The 21,169-nt window shown below is 43.5% G+C and overlaps 1 protein-coding gene across 3 annotated transcripts in view; it reads right to left on the bottom strand.

Annotated features, from left to right (window-relative positions):
* Positions 1-569: 569 nt before the first annotated feature.
* Gramd2b (GRAM domain containing 2B) overlaps positions 570-21,169 on the bottom strand; it is a 97,929-nt gene continuing 77,329 nt past the window's right edge. For all 3 annotated transcript variants that reach the window (NM_001014011.1, XM_006254748.5, XM_063277299.1), the window contains 9 exons: positions 19,696-19,791; positions 16,963-17,034; positions 16,794-16,874; positions 13,390-13,501; positions 12,610-12,732; positions 11,486-11,573; positions 10,138-10,242; positions 4,913-5,006; positions 570-1,771 (listed from right to left, as the gene is read on the bottom strand). In NM_001014011.1, the coding sequence (NP_001014033.1) occupies positions 1,730-1,771; positions 4,913-5,006; positions 10,138-10,242; positions 11,486-11,573; positions 12,610-12,732; positions 13,390-13,501; positions 16,794-16,874; positions 16,963-17,034; positions 19,696-19,791 (813 nt within the window). In that variant the 3' untranslated portion in view covers positions 570-1,729. The remainder of the gene's footprint in view (positions 1,772-4,912; positions 5,007-10,137; positions 10,243-11,485; positions 11,574-12,609; positions 12,733-13,389; positions 13,502-16,793; positions 16,875-16,962; positions 17,035-19,695; positions 19,792-21,169) is intronic.

Below are 21,169 nucleotides of genomic sequence, written 5' to 3'. Positions count from 1 at the left end.
TGAGTTTGAGGCTAGCCTGGTCTACAGAGTGAGTTCTAGAGCGCCAAGGTTGCTCCACAGAGAAACCCTGTCTTGAACCCACCCCCCCAAACCCTCCAAAACCCATAGTATCTGTTATGAGGTAAACTATGTGCCCAACAAAGCTGTGGGCTTTAGAGGTTCCACTATCTTCACAATGACACTTTTCCTTTGGTACTTTCAGCCTCATTGATAAAAAACGGGGAAGAGGATGGCAAAGAATTATGTCTGAGGTCGAACACCTCTTAAAATCTCAAACCTAGGAATCAAACACTTGTCTACTAATTTCAAAGCTCATTTTCTTTCCTTGATAACATTATAATTGAAAAAGCCTTAAACTTTCTTTTGACTTATGAAATAAATACTCTGTGGCGGTGGCGGCGGCGGCGGCGGCGGCAGCGGAGTTCGTGGTGGCAGCGGCGGTGGCGGTGGCGTTGGTGGTGGTGGCGGCAGCTGAGTATGAATGAAGCTGAAGATGCAGTGTGAAGGTGAGGAGACGTAAAAACCACGGCAAGTCTCAGGTAAGAAAATTACAAACGCAGGAAACAGTATTAACTAGGGTGCCTTAGGCAATGAGTATTTATTAAAAGCCGGGGGTGCACCAGGCACAGTTACCCAATACGCAGACCAATACACATGACACGGCCAATCCGCTTATTAGCTTCTCTGATTAAACAAAATACATTTCATAGAAATGATTATAAAATGCATCGCAGATAGAATGTTTTATACTTACAGATCTTATGGTACCCTAAATCATTATTAATAAAAACCAGCCAACCCATACTGTAAGTAAAGTTAGCAGACCACCACTTACGCTTTATTGTAGGAGAAAGACATCCAATTACCATGCTGAAATGGGTTTTAGAGTCCAACACAGACATCCTGCTTCAAAGCTCCCACTGCACTTACAACCCCAGGAACGGGGCTTTCCTTCCCATATTACATTTCTAGGACAGCTTTGGGCTGAAAGATTAGTTTTGGTTTCAGAGCGAATCTGATTTAGTATTTCAATGTCACACCTCAAAGATTCCTGACGGGAGGTTGGGGAGAATCACTCCAATTACGTACTAGTCACAGGCGCAAGACAGCACAACACAGATGGGACATTTAATTCACTTTACCGGACATGCTCACCCAACCGAATTGGAAAATTTAAAGGCACAGATGAAAGAAACCAGAACATAAGAGTAGAAGGGAACACGAAAACAAAAACAAAACCACAAACGTGAAGGTGTCAGAAGCAAGCCTGCTCATTGAGAGAGATTCACCACCTTGTTGGAGGCTCGTGACTAATTCTCTAAAGGACCATTTTGAGTTTGGTGGTATACAGTGTACCTCCCCTTAGGTCTGAAGGCTGATTGGTGTGGGTGAAGGCAGCAATGGCTGAGAAAGAGCTGACAAGCGTGGAGTGCTGTGTTTACTGATGTTACCATAACCCGAGTGTTACAGGTGTCCTCCAGGACCTTGCTCACCTCCCGAGATGGGTCTGTTATCTTCAGGCAGCAGCAGAGACAAGGTCAACTTTTATTGCACGAAAGCAAACTCATTCCCCTCCCCCCTTCCTGAGCTGGAGACCTCCAAGCGCAAACACATCTGGATTCTCAGCATCTTGCGCCTCTGGCCAGCAGGGGGCGCACAACAGACTCTCGAGAAGCACCTTCTTCAAGGGAGAACGTGAGGTATTATGTTGGCCCCAGCAGCTGGTCACTCAGTCCCCATTCTCAAGCAGCTTCTGTAAGTTGTTTTGTATCTTGAAACAATAAGAAGAGATGGTGTTATTATAAATAATATGTATCTTAAGAGTGCATTTGCTATGGCCTGGAAATTCTGGGCATTTTCTAAATAGAATAAAAAGCTACCCGGAGGTTAAATTTAAATAAAGCTCTGCCCTGTGGCTTTAAGTAACAGATGTGTCATAATGTTTAGCAATTGTATCACACATTCCTATGCATAGTATCTAGAGAGGGAGAGAGGGAGGGAGGGAGGGAGGGAGGGAGGAAGAGAGAGAGAGAGAAAGAGAGAGAGAGAGAGAGAGAGAGAGAGAGAGAGAGAGAGAGAGAGAGAAAGAGAGAGAAGGAAGGTGGGAGAGAGGGAGGAGGAGACAGTAAGCAGCAGTCCTTCCTTCTCTTCTTCAGTTCCTGCCTTGCTTCCCTGGATGACAGGCAGTATCTTGTAAGTTCTATTAAGCCCATTCCCACCCTCCCCACAACTGCAAGTTGCTTCCAGTCAATGTTTTTTTACAGAAGCAGAGGAGAAAACTGGGCACTGATCCAGCATCATTTTACTCGTGAATATCACTCAGGCCGTGTAGTAATTCTCAACTCTAGGTAGGATGTTGAGGGGCCAGTCCTGGCTGCCCAGCCTGACCACCTGATTCTGATCCCTGGAACCCATGATGGCTCCCACAGATTGTCCTCTGTTCACACACACATGCACACACATGTACACACATGCGCGAGCAAACACACACACACACACACACACACACACACACACACACACACAAGTTCGCAGAACAACAACAAAATGCCAACAAACCCTTGCCTTTCCTGCCCCCCATTTCTGCTTCACATCTGCCCTGCCTAACTCTCAGGAAAAAGGATCAGTCAAAAAAAAAAAAAAAAAACAGGAGCAGAAAGGCTGAAAAGGAACTGAAGGGCTGGAGAGAAGGATCAGTGGTTAAGAGCACTGTCTGCTCTTCCAGAGGTCCTGAGTACAATTCCCAGCAACCGCATGGTTATAGCCATCTATAATGAGATCTGGTGCCCTCTTCTGGTCTGCAGATGTACATGCAGGCAGAACACTATATACATAGTAAGTAAATACATCTTTAAAAAAAGAAAAGGAACTGAAGTAAAATACCAATGTCTAAACTATGTAGACACACCTATGAAGACAGACAAGGCAGAAAGCAAAACCCAGACAAAAGGGATAAATAAGCAAACAATAGCCCAGACCCCAGTGGTCAGTAAACATACAAAATGTTGACTTTCAGAAAACATAAATAGAGCCATAGTGATGGTGGGTGGGTGGGTGAAGATGCTGGCAGGTCAAGCTTATTGACCTGGGATCTGTTCCTGGAACCCACTGAAGAAAAAACCGACTCCCAAAGGCTGTTCAGGGGTGCGTGCACACTCTTGTCAAACCCCTCACACCCCATACTAATAAATAGAAAATAAAGAAAATTCATGAATTTCACAGTGTCAGATGGGCAGTCAGGACCAGCGAGGTGTGTCTGAAAGAGAATGTGGAGACATCTGAGGGCAGACCTCATGGCACTTGAGGTGGGGAGCAGCTGGGGGTTACCCTTGGGTTTGCTGTGTGGGTGACTGAAGGAGGCGTGACGACCATGAACATAAAGTGGATCGTCGGGGTTGGGGGATGGTCATGAGGCTCAGACATGAGCATCTCTGACAGCAGAAAGGAGTTGCTGAGTCATGACTCTGGGTTTCCCACAGTAGATCATGGCTTTGTCATTCCCAGGCTGTGCCAGGCCACCGCTCAACAGCCTCGGGGAACATTTTGGCCCAAATCTCCTTTTTACAGACTCCTTTCATTTCTAGTGGCCTCCCTCGATGCCTAGCTGGGCTGGGTTTGAGTCCCACAGGGTCAGGCCAACTGCCAATGATACAGGCCAACATCCTTCTGTTTTCTGTTCCCTTTTTACAGGGTGTGCTGTCCTGACAGGGCCTGGTGGGAGACGAGGAAGAGGCCAAAGCGTTCTGTGTGCTCCTGGTACAAGGGACAAATTTACAAGTCAGAATGAGTAAAACTCAAACACAAGAGTGTGCAGCTCTGGAGAGTGGCAGGTAAAGGATTAGGGTTAAGCCAAGGGAGCTGCCAGATGGGGAAGGACAGAAATATTTGAAAGGAGAAATAAATTTAAACATCAGGTGGAATGGTTACCCCCTCCTCCTTCATCCACTTATCATCCTAAATCTACGAGGGCCCTAGGCTAAGCACAGAGTTAGCCAGGGATGATCCTTTGGAGGGAGAAGCATGAGTATACTCTTAACCTGCAAAAGCAGATTTATTAGCTAGCTAGCTAGATAAAGGTTGAACTCACACCCGTTCAAGTGATAGACACATTTACCATTGAGCCATCCCAAGCAGAGGACTCCCTCCCCACCACCCTTCCCCCTTCAGCACAGGGTTTCTCTGTGTAGCCCTGGTTGTCTTGTAATTCGCTTTGTAGTCCAGGCTGGCCTCAAACTCAAGAGATCTTCCTGCCTCTGCCTCCCAAGAGCTGGGATTATAATGGCATTTGTCACCCATCCAGGTTTTTTTTTTTTTTTAAAAGATTTTATCCTTTTTTAAAATTGTATATGCATTGGTACATATATAAATTTTGTATGCATATATGTCTGTGTGAGGATGTTGGATCCTCTGGATCTGGAATTACAGACAGTTGTGAGCTGTCATGTGGGAGCTGGGAATTGAACCCATGTTCTCTGAAAGAGTAGTCAGGGTTTTTAACCACTGAGCCATCTCTCTATCCTTAAGCAAGAAGACTTGGTTCAAATTCTAGGTCCCTAACCCTTCTGTCTCTGCCACCTTAAACAAGGTAATTTAAAACTTTATTCTCTCCTTTGAGCTAAGGTAGTAACAGGGGTTAAACATGTTTTATGTGAGCTGGGTATTTACTCTGTGGCTACTCAGCAATCTCTAGTTGACTCCCAAATGCATCTTTCCACGAATCTCAGTGTCATTGACCACTCACCAGTGGTCCCATGTCCAGCCAAGGACACAAACAATAGATCAACCTAATCGTTGTTTTGCAGAAAATGAGATTAAATTTGTTTCTTTATAGAAATAATAATAATAAAAAGGCCAGTATAGCACTTGCAAGGAATGCCCAGATTGCTCCTATACACAGGAAAAATCAACTTACCTTTTCTAATGTCACTATGTTAGCTGTAAGTTCTTGGCAGAGGACCTCCACATTTAACTGTACTTGTGATCCTAGGCTGGAGGGGGCTGTCTGCCTGTAAGGAAAGAGAGAAACCCCGTTCACGGCATGAATACAGGTTAAATTTGAACAGAAAACTGGGCTAGGAGCAGGCTGGCCTCATTTTGCCTGTGAGTGTCACAGAGGCACAGCAGTGATCCTCAGCTCTAAGCTGGGTGTTAGGGGCCAGTTCTGAGTTTAGTTGGACCTCTCTTCAGCTACTTTCCTTCAAGTACCTAGAGGTGCCTTGGCTTAAACTTGAAACGCAGACAACTGCTCTCAAGTACATGGTGCTCAGAGCCTTTGTTTAAGATCTTAGCACTCTCCATTCCTCACAGCAGCTACGTGTGCATGAAGGACTGCTGGCCTCAGCCATGGGAGAAAGAGCCATTTATACTAGAGCGTTCGAAAAGAGTACCTACTCAGTTAAATTTCCACACAGCCATGATCCCTCCCCTCCCCTTCTTTCCTTAAGACTTGTCGTATAACAATACAACCAACCAGAGCTCCCAGGGACTAAACCACTATCCAAAGAGGACACATGGACAGACTTCAGCTACATATGTAGCAGAGGATGGCCTTATTGAGCACCAATGGGAAGAGAAGCCCTTGGTCCTGCCAAGGCTGGAATCCCCTGTGTAGGGGAATGTCAGGGTGGGGAGGTGGGAAGGGGTGAGTAGTAGGGGAGGGGAACAGGATAGGGGGCTTGTGATGGTTTGAATATGCTTGGCCCAGGGAGTGGCATTATTAGAAGGTGTGGCCTTGTTGGAGGAAGTGTGTCACTGTGGGGGTGGGCTTGGAGACCCTCCTCCTAGCTGCCTGGAAATCAGTATCTGCAAGCAACCTTCAGATGTAGGCTCACAGCTTCTCCTGCACCATGCCTGCCTGAATGCTGCCATGTTCCTGCCTTGATGATAATGGACTGAACCTCTGAACCTGTAAGGCAGCCCCAATTAAATGTTGCCCTTTATAAAACTTTCATTAGTCATAGTGTCTGTTTACAGCAATAAGGTCTTAACTAAGACAAAGGCTTATGGACAGGAAACCGGGAAAGGGAATAACATTTGAGATGTAAATAAAAAATATCCAATAAAAATTATTATATAAAAAAAAGACTTGTATAAATATGTAAATATAACTCTTTGTGTCAATTGACTGTTTATGGCTGGAATCCTCTACTGCAATACTGTACCAATTAATCCCATAGGAACTTTAGAGTAAGAACATTTTCCAGGAAGACAGTCAAATATTACTTCTCCATAGTCTGTGTCAGCTGTAGTTTTCTTGGTTGTTGATTCTTTAAAATAATATTTATTTTTAAAAATGAATCTTTATTTTACATGAATGAGTATTTTGCATGCATATATGTCTGTGTATCATATGCATAAAGTGCTCTTGGGGGCCAGAAGAGAGTACATGGATGGTTGTGAGATGCCATGTGGGTGCTGGAAACCAAACCTAGGTCCTCTTGCAAGAGTAGCAGCCTTGGGGCTGAAGAGATGGATGGCTCAGCGGTTAAGAGCATTGACTGACTGACTGCTCTTCCAGAGGTCCTGAGTTCAATTCACAACCATCTGTAATGGGATCCAACACCCTCTTCTGGTGTGTCTGAAGACAGCAACAGTGTACTCATATACATAAAATAAATAAATCTTTAAAAAAAGAGAGAGTAGCAGCTGTGCTTTTAACAGGTGAGCCAGCTCTTCAGCCTCTCTTGTTAGGATTTAAATTCAGTGATTCAGTGTTTAGATCTCAATAACTGGTCCGATTTATTTTCTATCTGATTCATTTTTTTGAAACAGAGGCACTTAGAAAAATCACTGATGACGACTTATATCACAAGAAAGCTGCTTTTTTTTGGGGTTGGGGATTTGGCTCAGTGGTAGAGCGCTTGCCTAGCAAGCGCAAGGTTCTGGGTTCGGTCCCCAGCTCAAAAAAAAAAGCTGCTTATTATGAACACATAGTATTGTTTATAAATCATTAATTCCTGGAAATAGGATGGACATCCTTGAGTTTCTAGTTGAGGAGATTTGAGGCTCAGAGAACTGACTTAGGGGATTCTGAGGGACAGAGATATTCTCACCACCAGGCATGGAACCGGTGTAGAGGAGTAGGCTCCCAAGGAGCCTGTAACCTGCTGACAACACCAGCCAAATGGATGGGCTCCTCAGAGGGTGCAGAGTCAGGTTACACATGAGGATTTAGCTACCTGTCTCACTCTGAACAGAGGGCCAAGGGAAATCCAGGGTCTGGAATGATGTTGTATCAACAGTCCTATCTTTCACAGGCATCCTCTGACCTTATGTTGTATGTGTGTGTGTGTGTGTGTGTGTGTGTGTGTGTGTGTGTGTGTGTGTTTCATTTTTCTATGCAGATTTTTTTTTTAGATTGTATTTCTTCTTGGAATGAACTCACAAAGGGGAATGAACATTCTGTTTGTCAGAATCCCCCCTTCTGTATTACTAAGATAATTATACAGTGGTAAAACATGAGGTATATTTTTCCAAGAGGATAGGAATTAACAGTCTACAATCATTTGGTCTCACCTCTAATACAAATAAAGAGTTGCGTTATCATTTTGAACATGGTGGAAGAGCAGGGGTAGGGTATATGGATCTGGGCTAAACTGTTGTTAGGATTCTGTATTTGCTTATTGGTTCAAATGTGCACTTATGGCCCCCAAATGACCTGCATGTAGGCATACGCATAAGCCACAGTCTGGAGGTAATTTACACAGACAGTGAAGAAGGCCCTAGAATGAGATATGACACAGTAGAAAGTACAGATTGCAGATGAGTATCATCAGTGTCACCAGGGAAGCCCCACTGCAGCCTGTTCCTTCAGGAACTCTGGGATGGGCCACGTGATCGGCTTTAAGCAGTTCTGTGGTGGACTCAGACATGCACTGAGGTATGAGAGGCCCTGGAGAACCAGGAATCCAGGTGCTCTGCAGTTTACAGACCTATGTTTGAACCCTGGTGTCATTATAAAATATAAGACATTAAGTATTCCAGAGTCTCACTTTTCTCAGTGATAGGAGCTGGAGAGGTGGCTCAGCAGCAAAGGGTACTAGGGTCTGGGTGCATTTCCCAGTACCCATATGGTAGCTAATAGCTATTTTTAACTCCAGTCCCAGGAAATCTGACCCTCCCCCCTTTTGACTTCTGGTACACATACATGCATGCAGGCAGAACACTCATAAACATAAAATGAATCTATAGTTTTTTTTTTTCATTTTTTTCTTTCTTTTTTTTTTTTTTCGGAGCTGGGGACCGAACCCAGGGCCTTGCGCTTGCTAGGCAAGCGCTCTACCACTGAGCTAAATCCCCAACCCCTAGTTTTTTTTTTTAATGGAGTAATAGTTCTCTTATAAAGCTGTGGTAAAACATAATGAAGGAAATTCTGATTTATATATGTATGTATCCATTCTATTTTATTTATTTATATTTATTTTTTTGAGTAAGGGTCTCTATAGTTCTGGCTGTCCTGGAATTCATTATATAGACCAGGCTGGCCTTGAACTTACAGAGACCCACCTGCCTCCATCTCTCAAGTGCTAGGATTAAAGGTGTGAATCACAACACCGAGCTCAATATATATATATATATATATATATATATATATATATATATATATATATATATATTCCTCTAGAACTAGAGTACTGATGGTTGTGTTGGGCTGAAAAGAGAATCCAGGTCCTCCGGAAGAGCAGCCAGTATTCTTATTCTTAACCACTGGGACATCTCTCCAACCCTTGTACCCATTTTAATAGGGTCTCTAGCAAGTGGTAGATATTCTTCAAAAGGAATCTCTCTTGCTAAAAGCATGATTTCAGTCAATGTATAACAATTCTCATGAAAACAGACTTAAAGAATAAATGGGTTGGATAGATTTGATTAGAACAGGCATGTTGAAAGTTGTAGAGGAGTTTTAATTCAGTAACATGGTTGCTCTGGCAAGGGATCACATTCAAAGACCTTCTAGGTCTGTGGTGATCAGATAGAATTACTCATTTTAAATCTTTAATCCCTCTGACTGGAATACAGACATGCACTTAGTACATATCTTTAATCTCAAACCAGGGAGTTAGTTTGACAACGTGACACATCAAAAAAAAAACATCTTGATAGAATGAGTCAGAGAGAGGGAGAGGGAGAGGGAGAGGGAGAGGGAGAGGGAGAGGGAGAGGGAGGGAGGGAGGGAGGGAGGGAGGGAGGGAGGGAGGGAGAGAGAGAGAGAGAGAGAGAGAGAGAGAGAGAGAGAAGCCAGAGTTTTACTGGGATAATTTTATAGAGACAAGTTGGAGGTGAAGACAGAACAAGCCAGAGAATAGGAAGGAGCCATAAGATTAGAACAGATTGGCAGTTTGAGGCCAAGCAGAGCAATTCAGTCAGAAGCCAAGAGAAGCCAGTTTGAATCAGTCAGCTTGGAGAGATGTTTGAGCCAGCACGGCTGAGTTGAACCAGCCAGCCAGAGTTCAGAAAGATCTAGAAAGGGTGAGCATATTAAGCAGTAGGCTTCCCAGATGACATATCTGGCAAGTGGAAGTTACATTTATGGAAAGTAATGAATGAGGCTAAGTGTGATGGTATATGTCTTTAGTCCCAGCACTCTAGAGGTAGGCAGATCTCTGTGATTTCAAGATCAGCCTGATATACATTGTGAATGGTAGGACAGCCAAGGGCTATGTAGAGAGACCCTGTCTCAAAAAAAAAAGTACAGAAGCAAATCTTTACAGACACACATTCAACTAGTTAGTAATCAGAAATATGGGCAAGAGTTCTGTAAATTAATTAATATAAATAATTACATATGATGACATGTGCTGAATCTCTTTTTAAACAAATGTTTTAACTCATTACCATTTTCTAAAAATGAGCGTGAACAGTTTAAGGTCAAGGTCACAACCACCATCTTAGGATAATTAGGTGAACGACACAATATTCGGTATGTTTCTTGTAGTACTGCTGGAGGCAGAACAGCAGCACAGGAGTCATGCAAGGTCAAGCCACTCATTTCTAGAACTCTTCTTCTGCTTTACCCAACCACTCAGTTAACTGATTGCCTCACACAGAACAAATTCATAGTGTTTACTGAGGAGGACTCTAAACTTAGCTCAACTGTCAAACTGATCTGAACAAAGTAGCATTGGAAGGCCATCTTACTCAGTACTGTGGGGATCCATGATGGACGTCAAGGACCCCAGGCGCTCCTCCAGAGTGTTAATCCTGTATCTCATGTAGAAGGTGGAGATGATCAACGCACAGACACTAGAGAGGGGCAACAAGAAATTTCTATTATTTTAATGGCCAGGAACTGACATTTAAAAACAAGGAACTTGGAGTCATTTTTCATTAATGGACATTTTCAGAAAGAATTAAATAAAGGATTAAGAGACTTTAATATGGTTTAAGTGGAGGGGCTCAGCAGTTAAAAGCATTTGCTGCTCTTCCAGAGGTCCTGAGATCGATTCCTAACACCCACAGGGTGGATCATGGCTACCTGTAATTTCAGATTCAGAGGATTCAATGCCTTCTTCTAGCCTCCAAGGGCCCCAGGACACACACACACACACACACACACACACACACACACACACACACACACACACACAGAGTTAAGGCAAAGCATCCAAATAAAATTAAAAATAAAAAAAATTTAAAAAATCAATTAAAAAAAAGAGAAAAAAACAGATCAATGCATGTTACAAAATCTCACAGCAAGAAGACTTAAAATCCTGTCACAAGTTTCTCAAAGTACAGAAACGTGGCCATTCTTATAGGATTGTTCAAAGCTAGACTCAAGCTGGATGTCTAGGCCAAAGCTCCCATCCTTTTTGATATTCTCTTTGTCTTCCAGAAGCCTGGGCAAGATCAATAAACTTTGTTCCCTAGAGACTCGCAAATTCCCTGCTCTAATGGGGACCAGATGGGCATACGTATTTCCCCTGGGTATAAGAGACACTTTAGAACTAAACCGGGGAGGGGGGGTTGGGGATTTAGCTCAGTGGTAGAGCGCAGCCCTGGGTTCGGTCCCCAGCTTTGAAAAAAAGAAAAAAAAAGAACTAAACTGGCTATTCTCAGAGCCAGCAGTTGGTTATAGACTGGAAGCTGATGAAAAGTTAAAAAAGTCTGTGTCTGAGCTGTCACTAAAGATGGATGCTATCTTGTAGAGATGAATGATGTCTTGGCTTCTGTTCAGAAGTTGAACAGACAGAAGAATAAGCAGAACAAAGACATGTCAGGAGTTACTGACTGTCTTGTAGAACTTGGTTCTTGGGTCGATTCAGCACAATGGTTATAAAAAGGAACCTAAGATTAAGGGGGGGAGGGGCAGGTGGAGGACAGGGGATGGGGAGAATGTCCAAAAAAGAAATGGAAATTGCCAAGGAAAATATGTGGGGTTTTGTCAGCACACGTGGGATTTACAATGGCTCTTGGAATTAGAAAAGACTATTCATCTGTAAGACAGGATTGTTTGCATAAACCACTTACAGTAAACATAGCTACTTACATAATGGCGTAGAATATAAGGATATGACGGAGAGTTGGACACTTCCGAGACTCCATTTTATGTAAAATCCCAATAGTTTCCGATTGACCTGTTGTGGAAACCAAAAGTAGCAATAATTTAGCACCCCTGCATACATCTTTCTTTTAGCAACATTTCAGCAGGGAAGAGTTACTTGAGGTTGCTTTATACCCTCGGGGAGGAGAAAATATTCGTGGAGGCCTCCTTGTTGATATTTGAACCAGTAGGTTCATTTTGTTTTCAGGTTATCTCATCAAATATTAGATATTTGAGAGGCTTATTTCTGCCAAGTATTGTATTGGGGTCAGTGGAACAATGTAACACCATCCTTGCTATTACTACTACTGCTACTACTGCTATTACTACTACTGCTACTACTGCTACTACTGCTACTACTACTACTACTACTACTACTACTACTACTACTACTACTACTACTACTGTTGTTGTTGTTAATAAATAAGAAACAAGTCAGTAACTTGGTTTTTATCACCAACTTTTTGTTCATAGTCTCAAAGTACTGAGAAGAATGCATCAACTTCCATTTGTGGCCCCCAGCAAAGCCTAGAATCAGGTACTACTTATTGAATAAGTAAGTGGGATTTAACATTCAAAGACAATGTGGTGGTCTGAATAGGTATGGCTCCATAAACTCATGCTTTCGAATGTTGCAGCTTGGCCCATGGGCTATGGCGCTTCTAGGAGGTGTGGCCTTGTTGGAGTAGGTGTGGCCTTGCTGGAGGAAGTGTGTCAGTGTTGGGGCTGGCTTTGAGGTCTCCTATGCTCAAGCTCCGCCCAGTGTAGAATACAGTGTCCTTCTGCTGCCTGTGGATCAAGACGTAGACCTCTTGGCTCCTCTAGCACCATGGCTGCCTGGGTGCTGCCACACTTCCCAGCATGAAGTAAATAGACTAAGCCTCTGACCCTGTAAGCCATTCTTAATTAAACGTTGTCCTTTATAGGAGGTCATGATGTCTCTTCACAGCAATGAAACCCTAACTAAGACAGACCAACAACAGGAGGGAAGGGAGGGACCATGAGAGGAATTGTGTGAAACGCTGGGGCTTTGAGCATGTTACTAGCCCATCAATAACCCCACTCCTCACCATGGGCAGGCAGGATCTTGGCTTTTCCATCAGGCGCTCTGCTCCCGTGGGCATCTGTCCGAGGTGGTTTTGTTTCTCCCTTTGTGACATTCAGAACTGTCTGAGATTCGGTCACATGGAAGTCTGCCAAGGAAACGAGGCAAGGTCATTTTGGTCCCTGATATACTTAAAACTCATTACAAGACCCTTTATCTGCATGTTGGCTGTGTTGTGGCTCTCTCATGAGTGCCATGTGGCGCCTGGAGACTGGAACCCCAAGTGCCCAGGAAAAGAACACAGCGTGCTGGGCTGGCATCCACAGACACACGCTGCGTTCACTCCTACTGTTATTATTACTGACATAGGTGAGGACCCTTTAATACAGGTCCTCATGTTGAGCTGACCCCCAACCATAAAATCACTTCCTTGCTACTTTTTAGTTACATACATATAATTCTATAAAACACAACTATAACTAATTTTGCCACTGTTATGCATTGCAATGTAAATATCTGGGTTTTCTGGTGACTCCTGTGAAAGGGTTGTTTGACCTCTAAAGGAGTCATGGCCCACAGATTGAGAACCATTGACCTAAGCGATGTCTGTTAAATATGGACAAAGGAGAGGATGGATTTCGCCATGGAGGCAACTCCCTTTCTTAGGATCCCTTTCCCCAGATTTCCTTTGCAACCATTAACTGGGAAAAGAAGGGTGGGCCTTGTTTCTGTTTTGAAGAGGGTGAGGGGAGGGTGTTTGTTTTGTAGGGCATAAAACCTTTATCAAAACGCAACTTCCTCAGACCTCGAGAGTTCTCAGATTCTGGAGTCTGGGAGCCGGAACTGCTGTATCCTTCCAAGTCTTGCCTTCGTTGTTGAACCACTCCGTCCAGGTCTGAGAATTCATCATTGAAATCCTGAGGGGAGACAACGAGAGGAAGAAAACAGGCAGGCCTTTATAAACGCTAGTCCTCTTGCTTAGGGCCCACCCATAAAATATGGAAATGAAGCACGGGTTACCCCACATCACAGGATTTCCTAGCCCGGGAGTCTCTGGTGACAGAAACTGAGAGCCTCCTACATGGTTAGAGTTCTGTACACGAACAGCTCACAGCTTGTTTGAAACAAACATCTAGAGAAGGTACCGGATGGCAGGTGACAGAGAGACTGCTTAGTGTGAGGCAGAGACATCTCAGAGGACTGCGGCAGACAGCACAAGAGAAGACTGGACAGACAGCTCAAGTCCATGTTCAAATATAGAAAAAAAGTATAGCAAATTATAATAAAAAATGACATTGGACACAGGAAAGGAAAAAAAAACACCACTGCTGGAAAATTAAGACTGAGTAGAGAGAGTAGTCTTTTGAATTAGATCTGATCAGGGTCAACTACGGTACAGAGGGTAGGAAGCAGACAGGAGTAAAGAACACAGGCGGAGAGAGGAGTTTTAATTTGTATTCCTCAGGCTTCCCTGAGGTGCTAAGGAGGTGCATGGTGTTCCCAGCTGACCCTGGCAACGGCCGAATTACAGAATTAGACTGAGCTCTTAACAATTTAGCTGCCAACTGAGGAAGGACCCTAATGGTAAACAAATGAGCAAGTTGTTTGCTGTCTTTGGGCCATCTCAACATTCATTTGCTTCCTTACAATGATTGATCGGGAAAAGAAAGTTGAAAATTTGATTGACTGATTTATATTTATTTTGTTTCTTTGAGCCACGATTTCCATCTACCTCAGGCTGGTCCCAAAGCCTCAGTGTAACTTTAGATGAAGTGTAACTGAAGTCCTTTAACTTTGGACTCTCCTGCCTCCACCTCAGAGGTGTGTGCTATCATGCCATATTTGTTTGGTCCTGGGGATGGAACCCAGGGCTTTGTGCAGGCTGGGCTAGCACTCTACCAACTGAGTTACATCCCAGTCTGAAAAGTGAAAAAAACTTCAGTGTCTTCCATTTAATAATGATTTACTGGGGGCTGGAGAGATGGATGGCTCAGTGATTAAGAGCACTGATTGCTCTTCCAGAGGTCCTGAGTTCAATTCCCAGCAACCACATGGTGGCTCTCAACCATCTGTAATGGGATCTGATGCCCTCTCTGGTGTGTCTGAAGACAGCTACAGTTTACTCATTAAATAAATAAATAAATAAATAACCAATCAAATCTTTAAAAAGTTCAATTCCCATCACCAAAATGGTAACTCACAATTGTCTGTAATTCCTGTTCAGGAGATCTGACACCTTCACACAGAAATCCATGCAGGCAGAATACCAATACACATAAAATAAAAATAAATAACTAAAAAATGATCTACTAAATGCTTATCATATATGGGGTAGTGTGTGAACCACCTTGCCACATGAATGCATTGACTCTCTCCCAGCCACATGGCAAGGCCAGCATTCCAGTGGATGGAAGGAGTGGGTCCGCGTGTAAGGAACTTCCCTGAGGATAGACCCCAGCTGGGTGGCCTCAGATCAGAAACCACGTTCGTCGAATTCTAAGTATTGTGTGTGCATTCTGGACTGCTCTGCCTTTCCCCTCCCAGTGCTAAATAGATCATTATGATGGGTTTACTGGGATCAAAAACCTATCCTAACTTGAGAAGCTTCAGTAAACACACTAATGTCATACACAGCCTTTTGTGTTTGACTTTCTGTCTATCGTAATGATTCAAGGTCCATCTGTGTTGTAGCATATTTCAGCCCCTCATTCTCTTTTTTCTGACATCTCTTTTAATATTCCATTTGTGTACTACAGTGAAAACATTCCATTCATTAGTTGAAGAACATCAGGGTTTTCTCCTATTTTTGGGCTGTTGTGAAAAATTCTTCTATAAACATTCTCTTCTGTTTTTTAGAGACAAAGTTTGGTTATGTATTCTAGTCTGGCCTTGAATTCCATGTGTAGCCCAGTCTGGCCTCAAAGTTAGAGCAATCCTCCTGTCTTAGCTCTCTAATACTGGAATTATAGTGTGTGCCACCAAATCCAGATGAACCTTCTTGAGTTTTTATGTGAAGATATTTTAATTACACATTTCCCAAAGTGCAAAAGGAGATGCACAGATGTTCAGACTATGGGCTTGTGATTGACTCAAAGCAATCGCTGACTAACAGTCAGTGCGGGTCAATCTTTAATAGATATGATTAGATCGCTCTCTCTGAAAAACAAAATCCTATTATAGGTACTCACTGTGCACAAATGAAATAGACCACAGGAGGTTTTCATTGTGGTCTACAAAGTCCAAGGGAATCATAATCTCTCCGCCTGCCACCTGGTCATAATAGCTGTGCCTAGTTATTTCTGAGTTTGGCTTATCTTTTCTAAGCTAAAGTCTCTGATGGTGAGAATTAATTTTAACTTTTTCCAGTTTTTGATAGTGTACACCAGTATAGTACCATGAATAGGCCTTTGTGAGCTGAGTCATGGACGGCCTCAATAAAATTTATGAATCTCGTTAAAGGAGCACTGGTGCCTGGGACGTGGCTTAGTAGAGACCGCTTGGCTGGTGTGTATGAGGCTCTGGGTTTGACACCCCTGGCACCACACACACAAAACTGACAGGCAAACAAAAATCTTATGTATCTCCAATCTCACTATCACATTTCTTAGATTACTAGAAAAAGTGTTAGCGGCCTTTTTCAGTTCCCCTGTTTCTGCAGAGACAAGCTGTGCTCTGCAGCTGTCCCTCGACTACTCTGGTCATGAGCTCTTCCCAAGCCCTGGCTGTGGTGTGAGCACACGTAGCCCTGGCTTCATCCTTTGCTTGCACGCCTTGATCATTATCTAAGTTGAGAGACCAGATCTTGGGTTCGAACTCCATCTCAGAGAACCTGACCTAAGGTTGAACTCTCTAGCACCAGTTTCTAGATTATTCTCCAATGAACTGGAGTCTAGTTTCCAGGCTATTCCCCAACAAACCTGCACCTCCAGGTTACAAGCCCGCCCCTGGCACTTCCCTTCCTAACAACCACCAATCAGGAGGAAAACAGAAGCTATGTTTATGGTTTGGCTCCCCATCGCTTGCTTGCCATTTCTTATAAAACCTTGTCCCACCCGAGAGCTCGGGACTTCACCTTCCTTCCCTGCTACTTCACAGAAAGTGGTGTGGCCCAAGCTTGAGCTTAAATAAAGACCCTGGTGCAATTGCATCGCATTCGGCTCCTTGGTGGTCTTTTGGGGCTTGAGAATGAGGCACAACAAGGTGACTTACCAGACGCAGAGAGGAAGGGCGATCTGCCCGGAAGCTATTTTCAGCAGAAGATGGGTTGGGACTGTTCCCGACACTTGTGTTCTGAAATCAGGCACAGAATGAAAACCCAGGTCAACCACAGACCTTAATACCGAAGAAAGGCCGCACAGGATTCTGATGTCATACGCACCTCTAAGTGTCCGCAAATAGATTTTAGCAGTTTGTAGGTTGAGTCTCTGGACAGCAAGGAAACGAATATGTACTGGAAAATAAGATAGAACCAAGAGTTCAGAGCTCAAGAGATAACTGTCAAGTAGTTTTTGTGTTTTCTTATGAGTTTTCAATTACATTTAGTGTGTGACACATGCACACACATGACGCAGTGTCCCTGTGGAAATCAGAGGACAACCCTTTCCAAGATGTGGTTCCTGAGGACTGGCCTCAGGTCACCAGACTTTGATGCACATAAATGCCTTCTAAATGCCTCTGCCGACTAAACATCCTTTCCTCCCCTAACTTTCATATTTGCAAATGACATAGACCATTACCTTAACCTTAACCTCAGATTTTTGATTCATCTGAACATTCACATTTTATTTCATTTCTGCAATGAAATAAGTATATATCCCTATGTGCCTTTTCCCCCTTTCTTTTGAGGCAGAGTGTCATGTGGGCCAGGCTGGCATCAAACTTACTGTGCAGCCAGAGATAGCCTTGAACTCTCGTCAGTTCTGCCTCCACTCCCAAATACAGAGATTATGGGTGTGCATCCCCATACCCAGTTATGTGATATTGGGGATGGAATCCAGGGGGTTATGCTCCTAGGCAAGTCCTATCTACTGAGCCACATCTCTAGCCCCTCAGGTCCCGCTTATTATAGTAACCAAACCCCCAAATTCCACTTAAGCACAATAAAAAAAATGGAGCGAAATGAAGGTTCCCAAAGGATGACATGGGTGTCCCTAAAGAGCACTGATGGGATAGGACAGGGCACTAAGGCAAGGCTGTGATACCAGCTGGGACCTCTAAAGTCTCCTCGCCTCTCCAGTATTTTGTGATTCCCGGGGGAGGCCTGCTTTCTTTGCTCTGACCTGCACGTCTGCAAAGGACTTGCCCGCAGTTATCACAGGGTGGTTCTTTCTCATGACCCTTCCAAGTTCTTCCTTGTACTAATATGGAGATTACCCTCACCGGATGTTTGTTAGTTATGGTAAAAAACAAAACAAAAACCCCAACAATCAAAGCTGGACAAATATTTTGGAAACAAATGGCATATGGAAAGGTTTTACTTCTGTGCAAATGGTACATCTACAAGATCTAAATTTTTTTTGGCTTTCTCAAGGTCTGTGCCACAGAATGCTCTCAGACCTCCTTTTCATGGGTTTGAAGGATCCCTGTCATTTGTCTCTGCATTGCAGAGGAGTGGGCACCGTGGGCTCTGGCGCTGGGCAGGTCTGGGTGCAAAGCCCAGCTCTGACACTTACTAGGGGATAATAATGGGAAACTGCTCAAGCATGCTTCCCCTATGGGGAGCATACGAATAAATTAGAAAACATTAGAAAGCACTTGATGTATACCTGGCGGAGAGTAAGTGCTTGATAGCAATTGTATTTAAAATAATAAATAGGCATGTTAATTCATTTTCTAGTTTATCAGAATATCTATCTATCTATCTATCTATCTATCTATCTATCTATCTATCCATCCATCCATCCATCCATCCATCCATCTATCTATCTATCTATCTATCTATCTATCTATCTATCTATCTATCTATCCATCCATCCATCTATCAATCATCTGTCTATCTCACTATGTAGTTAGGAGGGCCTCACACCTATGATTCTCCTGAATTAGCTCCCATGTACAGAGATCACAGTGTGCCCACTTGGCCAGAATAGTTGTTACTTTTTCTTCTTAGCTCTATTCAGTTATCTAGCATGGTTAAAAGTTTAAGGTAGCATCATTCTTTCACAAAGATAGCAGGTGAAACAAATGTCGAAATGGAAATCGTTCTGGGTGTGCATACTCAGGGTAGCCCAGTTCAGGAGTTACTCCAGCACCTTGGTAAGAATAAAGAATAGAGGCTGTGTGTGTGTGTGTGTGTGTGTGTGTGTGTGTGTGTGTGTGTGTGTAGGCCTGTAATGTATGGGACTGGAGGTCAAATTCAAGCTGTCAGGCTTCCACTGGCTTCTCTCCCTCTTTAGGTTTTTGAGACAAGGCATCTCTCTCTTGCTCCCCCCACCCCTCTCTCTATAGTCCTGGGAGTCCTGGAATTCTATATTTAGATCAGGCTAGCCTTGAACTCACAGAGATCTATCTGCCTTTGCCTCCCAAGTGCTAGGATTAAAAGTGTGCGCCACCACACCTGGCCTTAAACTTAGTTTTATCTATTGTTGTTGTTGTTGTTGTTGTTGTTATTATTATTATTATTATTATTATTATCGTGTGTGTGTGATATGTATGTGTGGACAGATGAGTGCTATAGTGCACACATGAACAGGTTAAAGCATAGCGTTTGGTAGGTAGTTCTCTTTTTCCACTGTGGGATCTGGCGACTGGATGCTGGTTGCTATAAGTTTGCACAGTTAGCACTTTTTATCCATGCGCCATCTTGCCAGGCCCCTGGGATCTCTTTTTAATGGATTAAGTTCTTAGTGGTGTCATCTGGCTAGTGAGGGGAGCATTTGTAGCACACAGTAGGTTTCATGCATTTGGCAAACTTCGAGGGGCGGGGTTGTCCTACATCGATGCATGCTTAACGATGTTTGCCTTCTGCGCTGCTCCTGTAAATTTACTGTTGAAATGCACCAAATTACAGCAACACCAATAACAACCAAACCTCAAAAGAACAAAAGCAAACAAAAGGGGCAGGAAAACAACAACAGGCAGAGCACAGGTGGTCCTTCTGTGCTGCACTCACCCTGTCTGTGACCGTCGCTATGATCAGGGCATTTGGCACCAGAAGGGCAGTTTTGGTTTTCTTGATCAAGGTTACCGAAAAGGCTGGGATAGAGATCTGAAAGAGAGCCAGCAAGTCAGCAGCAGCTACACTTTACACACAGCACATCGAAGCTACATCTGGCTAAGGACACCACCAGCAGGTAAGTCCTCCAGGTTGCATGAAGAGCAGGGAACCTGGGAGTGAGGGGAACACATCGCTGAACTGTACAGACTGGGGGCTACAGGACACAGCTGGGAAGTTCTAGACATAACAGAACACAGCATTCACACTGATGTCCACACATCCGGGCTCAGGGCTCCATGGAAACCTGGCGCTTACAACGTGTGCTCTGGACTCAGTTCCTGGGTTGAGCACATGTGGATGGGGAAAGCATACTGGACAGAAAGTCTTAATTAATCCTGAATCCAGTCCTGTTACTATTTACATGGCCTTCTCAGTCTGACGGGCAATCCACACAAAGCTTCTGCCTGCTGATTTGTAAGTACAGACAGCCTTCTTACTAATGCTTAGATGTTTGGATTAAAGAAGGTAGACATTTACCAAATTCCATCACTGTCTCACGATATCAGAATGCTCAACATTAAAAAAAAAAAGATCATTTCTGCCTCAAATAAAACACAGCAACAGATTTAGCGGTTAAGAGTGCTGACTGCTCTCCCAGAGGTCCTGAGTTCAATTCCCAGCAACCACATGGTGGCTCACAACCATCTGTAATGGGGTTGGATGTTCTCTTCTGGTGTGTCTGAAGACAGCTACAGTGTATTTATATATAATAAATAAATAAATACGTCTTTTAAAATTTAGCAACAATGGTATTAATTCTTCTTTATCAAGTGAGGCTGCCGTTTACTTATGGCGATCCTTTAAGGCTTGGAGATCAGATCATGAAATTTGTTTGGGAAGATAACGTGGCTCATTCAAGATCCTGTACGTCGGAGCTTAGAAACCTCAGAATGGGAACTGCTCTGACCCTACCCGTTCACTATATGATCTGCTATAGGAATAGACCAGACAACACAGAAAACTGTGACCACCACTGTTTGGCTTCTCCAAACAATCTCACATAAATGGTTTAAAAAAAAATGATTTGACTCGCTGCAGGGGAACACACGATATGTGAACATGTATTATTATCATTTTTTAAAGCTTCATACATTCTAAAAGAGGTCAGTGGGGGAGGGGGGCTTGCACTGCTTCTGTAAGTTTAAAAGAATGAAAACAAACATTTAATTTTTAATATTTGGGTCTGTGGGCTGGGTTTACCCTCTGCTGAGCCGAGTTCTCTGAATAATGAGGGACTAATCTCGCTTCGACACTTCCCTAAAAGCTACTGTTTCAGAGACATTTCCAAGGGCAAGGGATGATTTTTGAGGTTGGGATAACTTTGGAAAAAAAGAACTTGGGATCTACTAAGGTAACAGTGAGGTCGGAA

This window comes from Rattus norvegicus, chromosome 18, assembly GCF_036323735.1.
Source record: "Rattus norvegicus strain BN/NHsdMcwi chromosome 18, GRCr8, whole genome shotgun sequence".
Taxonomy (NCBI): Eukaryota; Metazoa; Chordata; class Mammalia; order Rodentia; family Muridae; genus Rattus; species Rattus norvegicus.
This window is presented reverse-complemented; position numbering and strand designations above follow the sequence as displayed.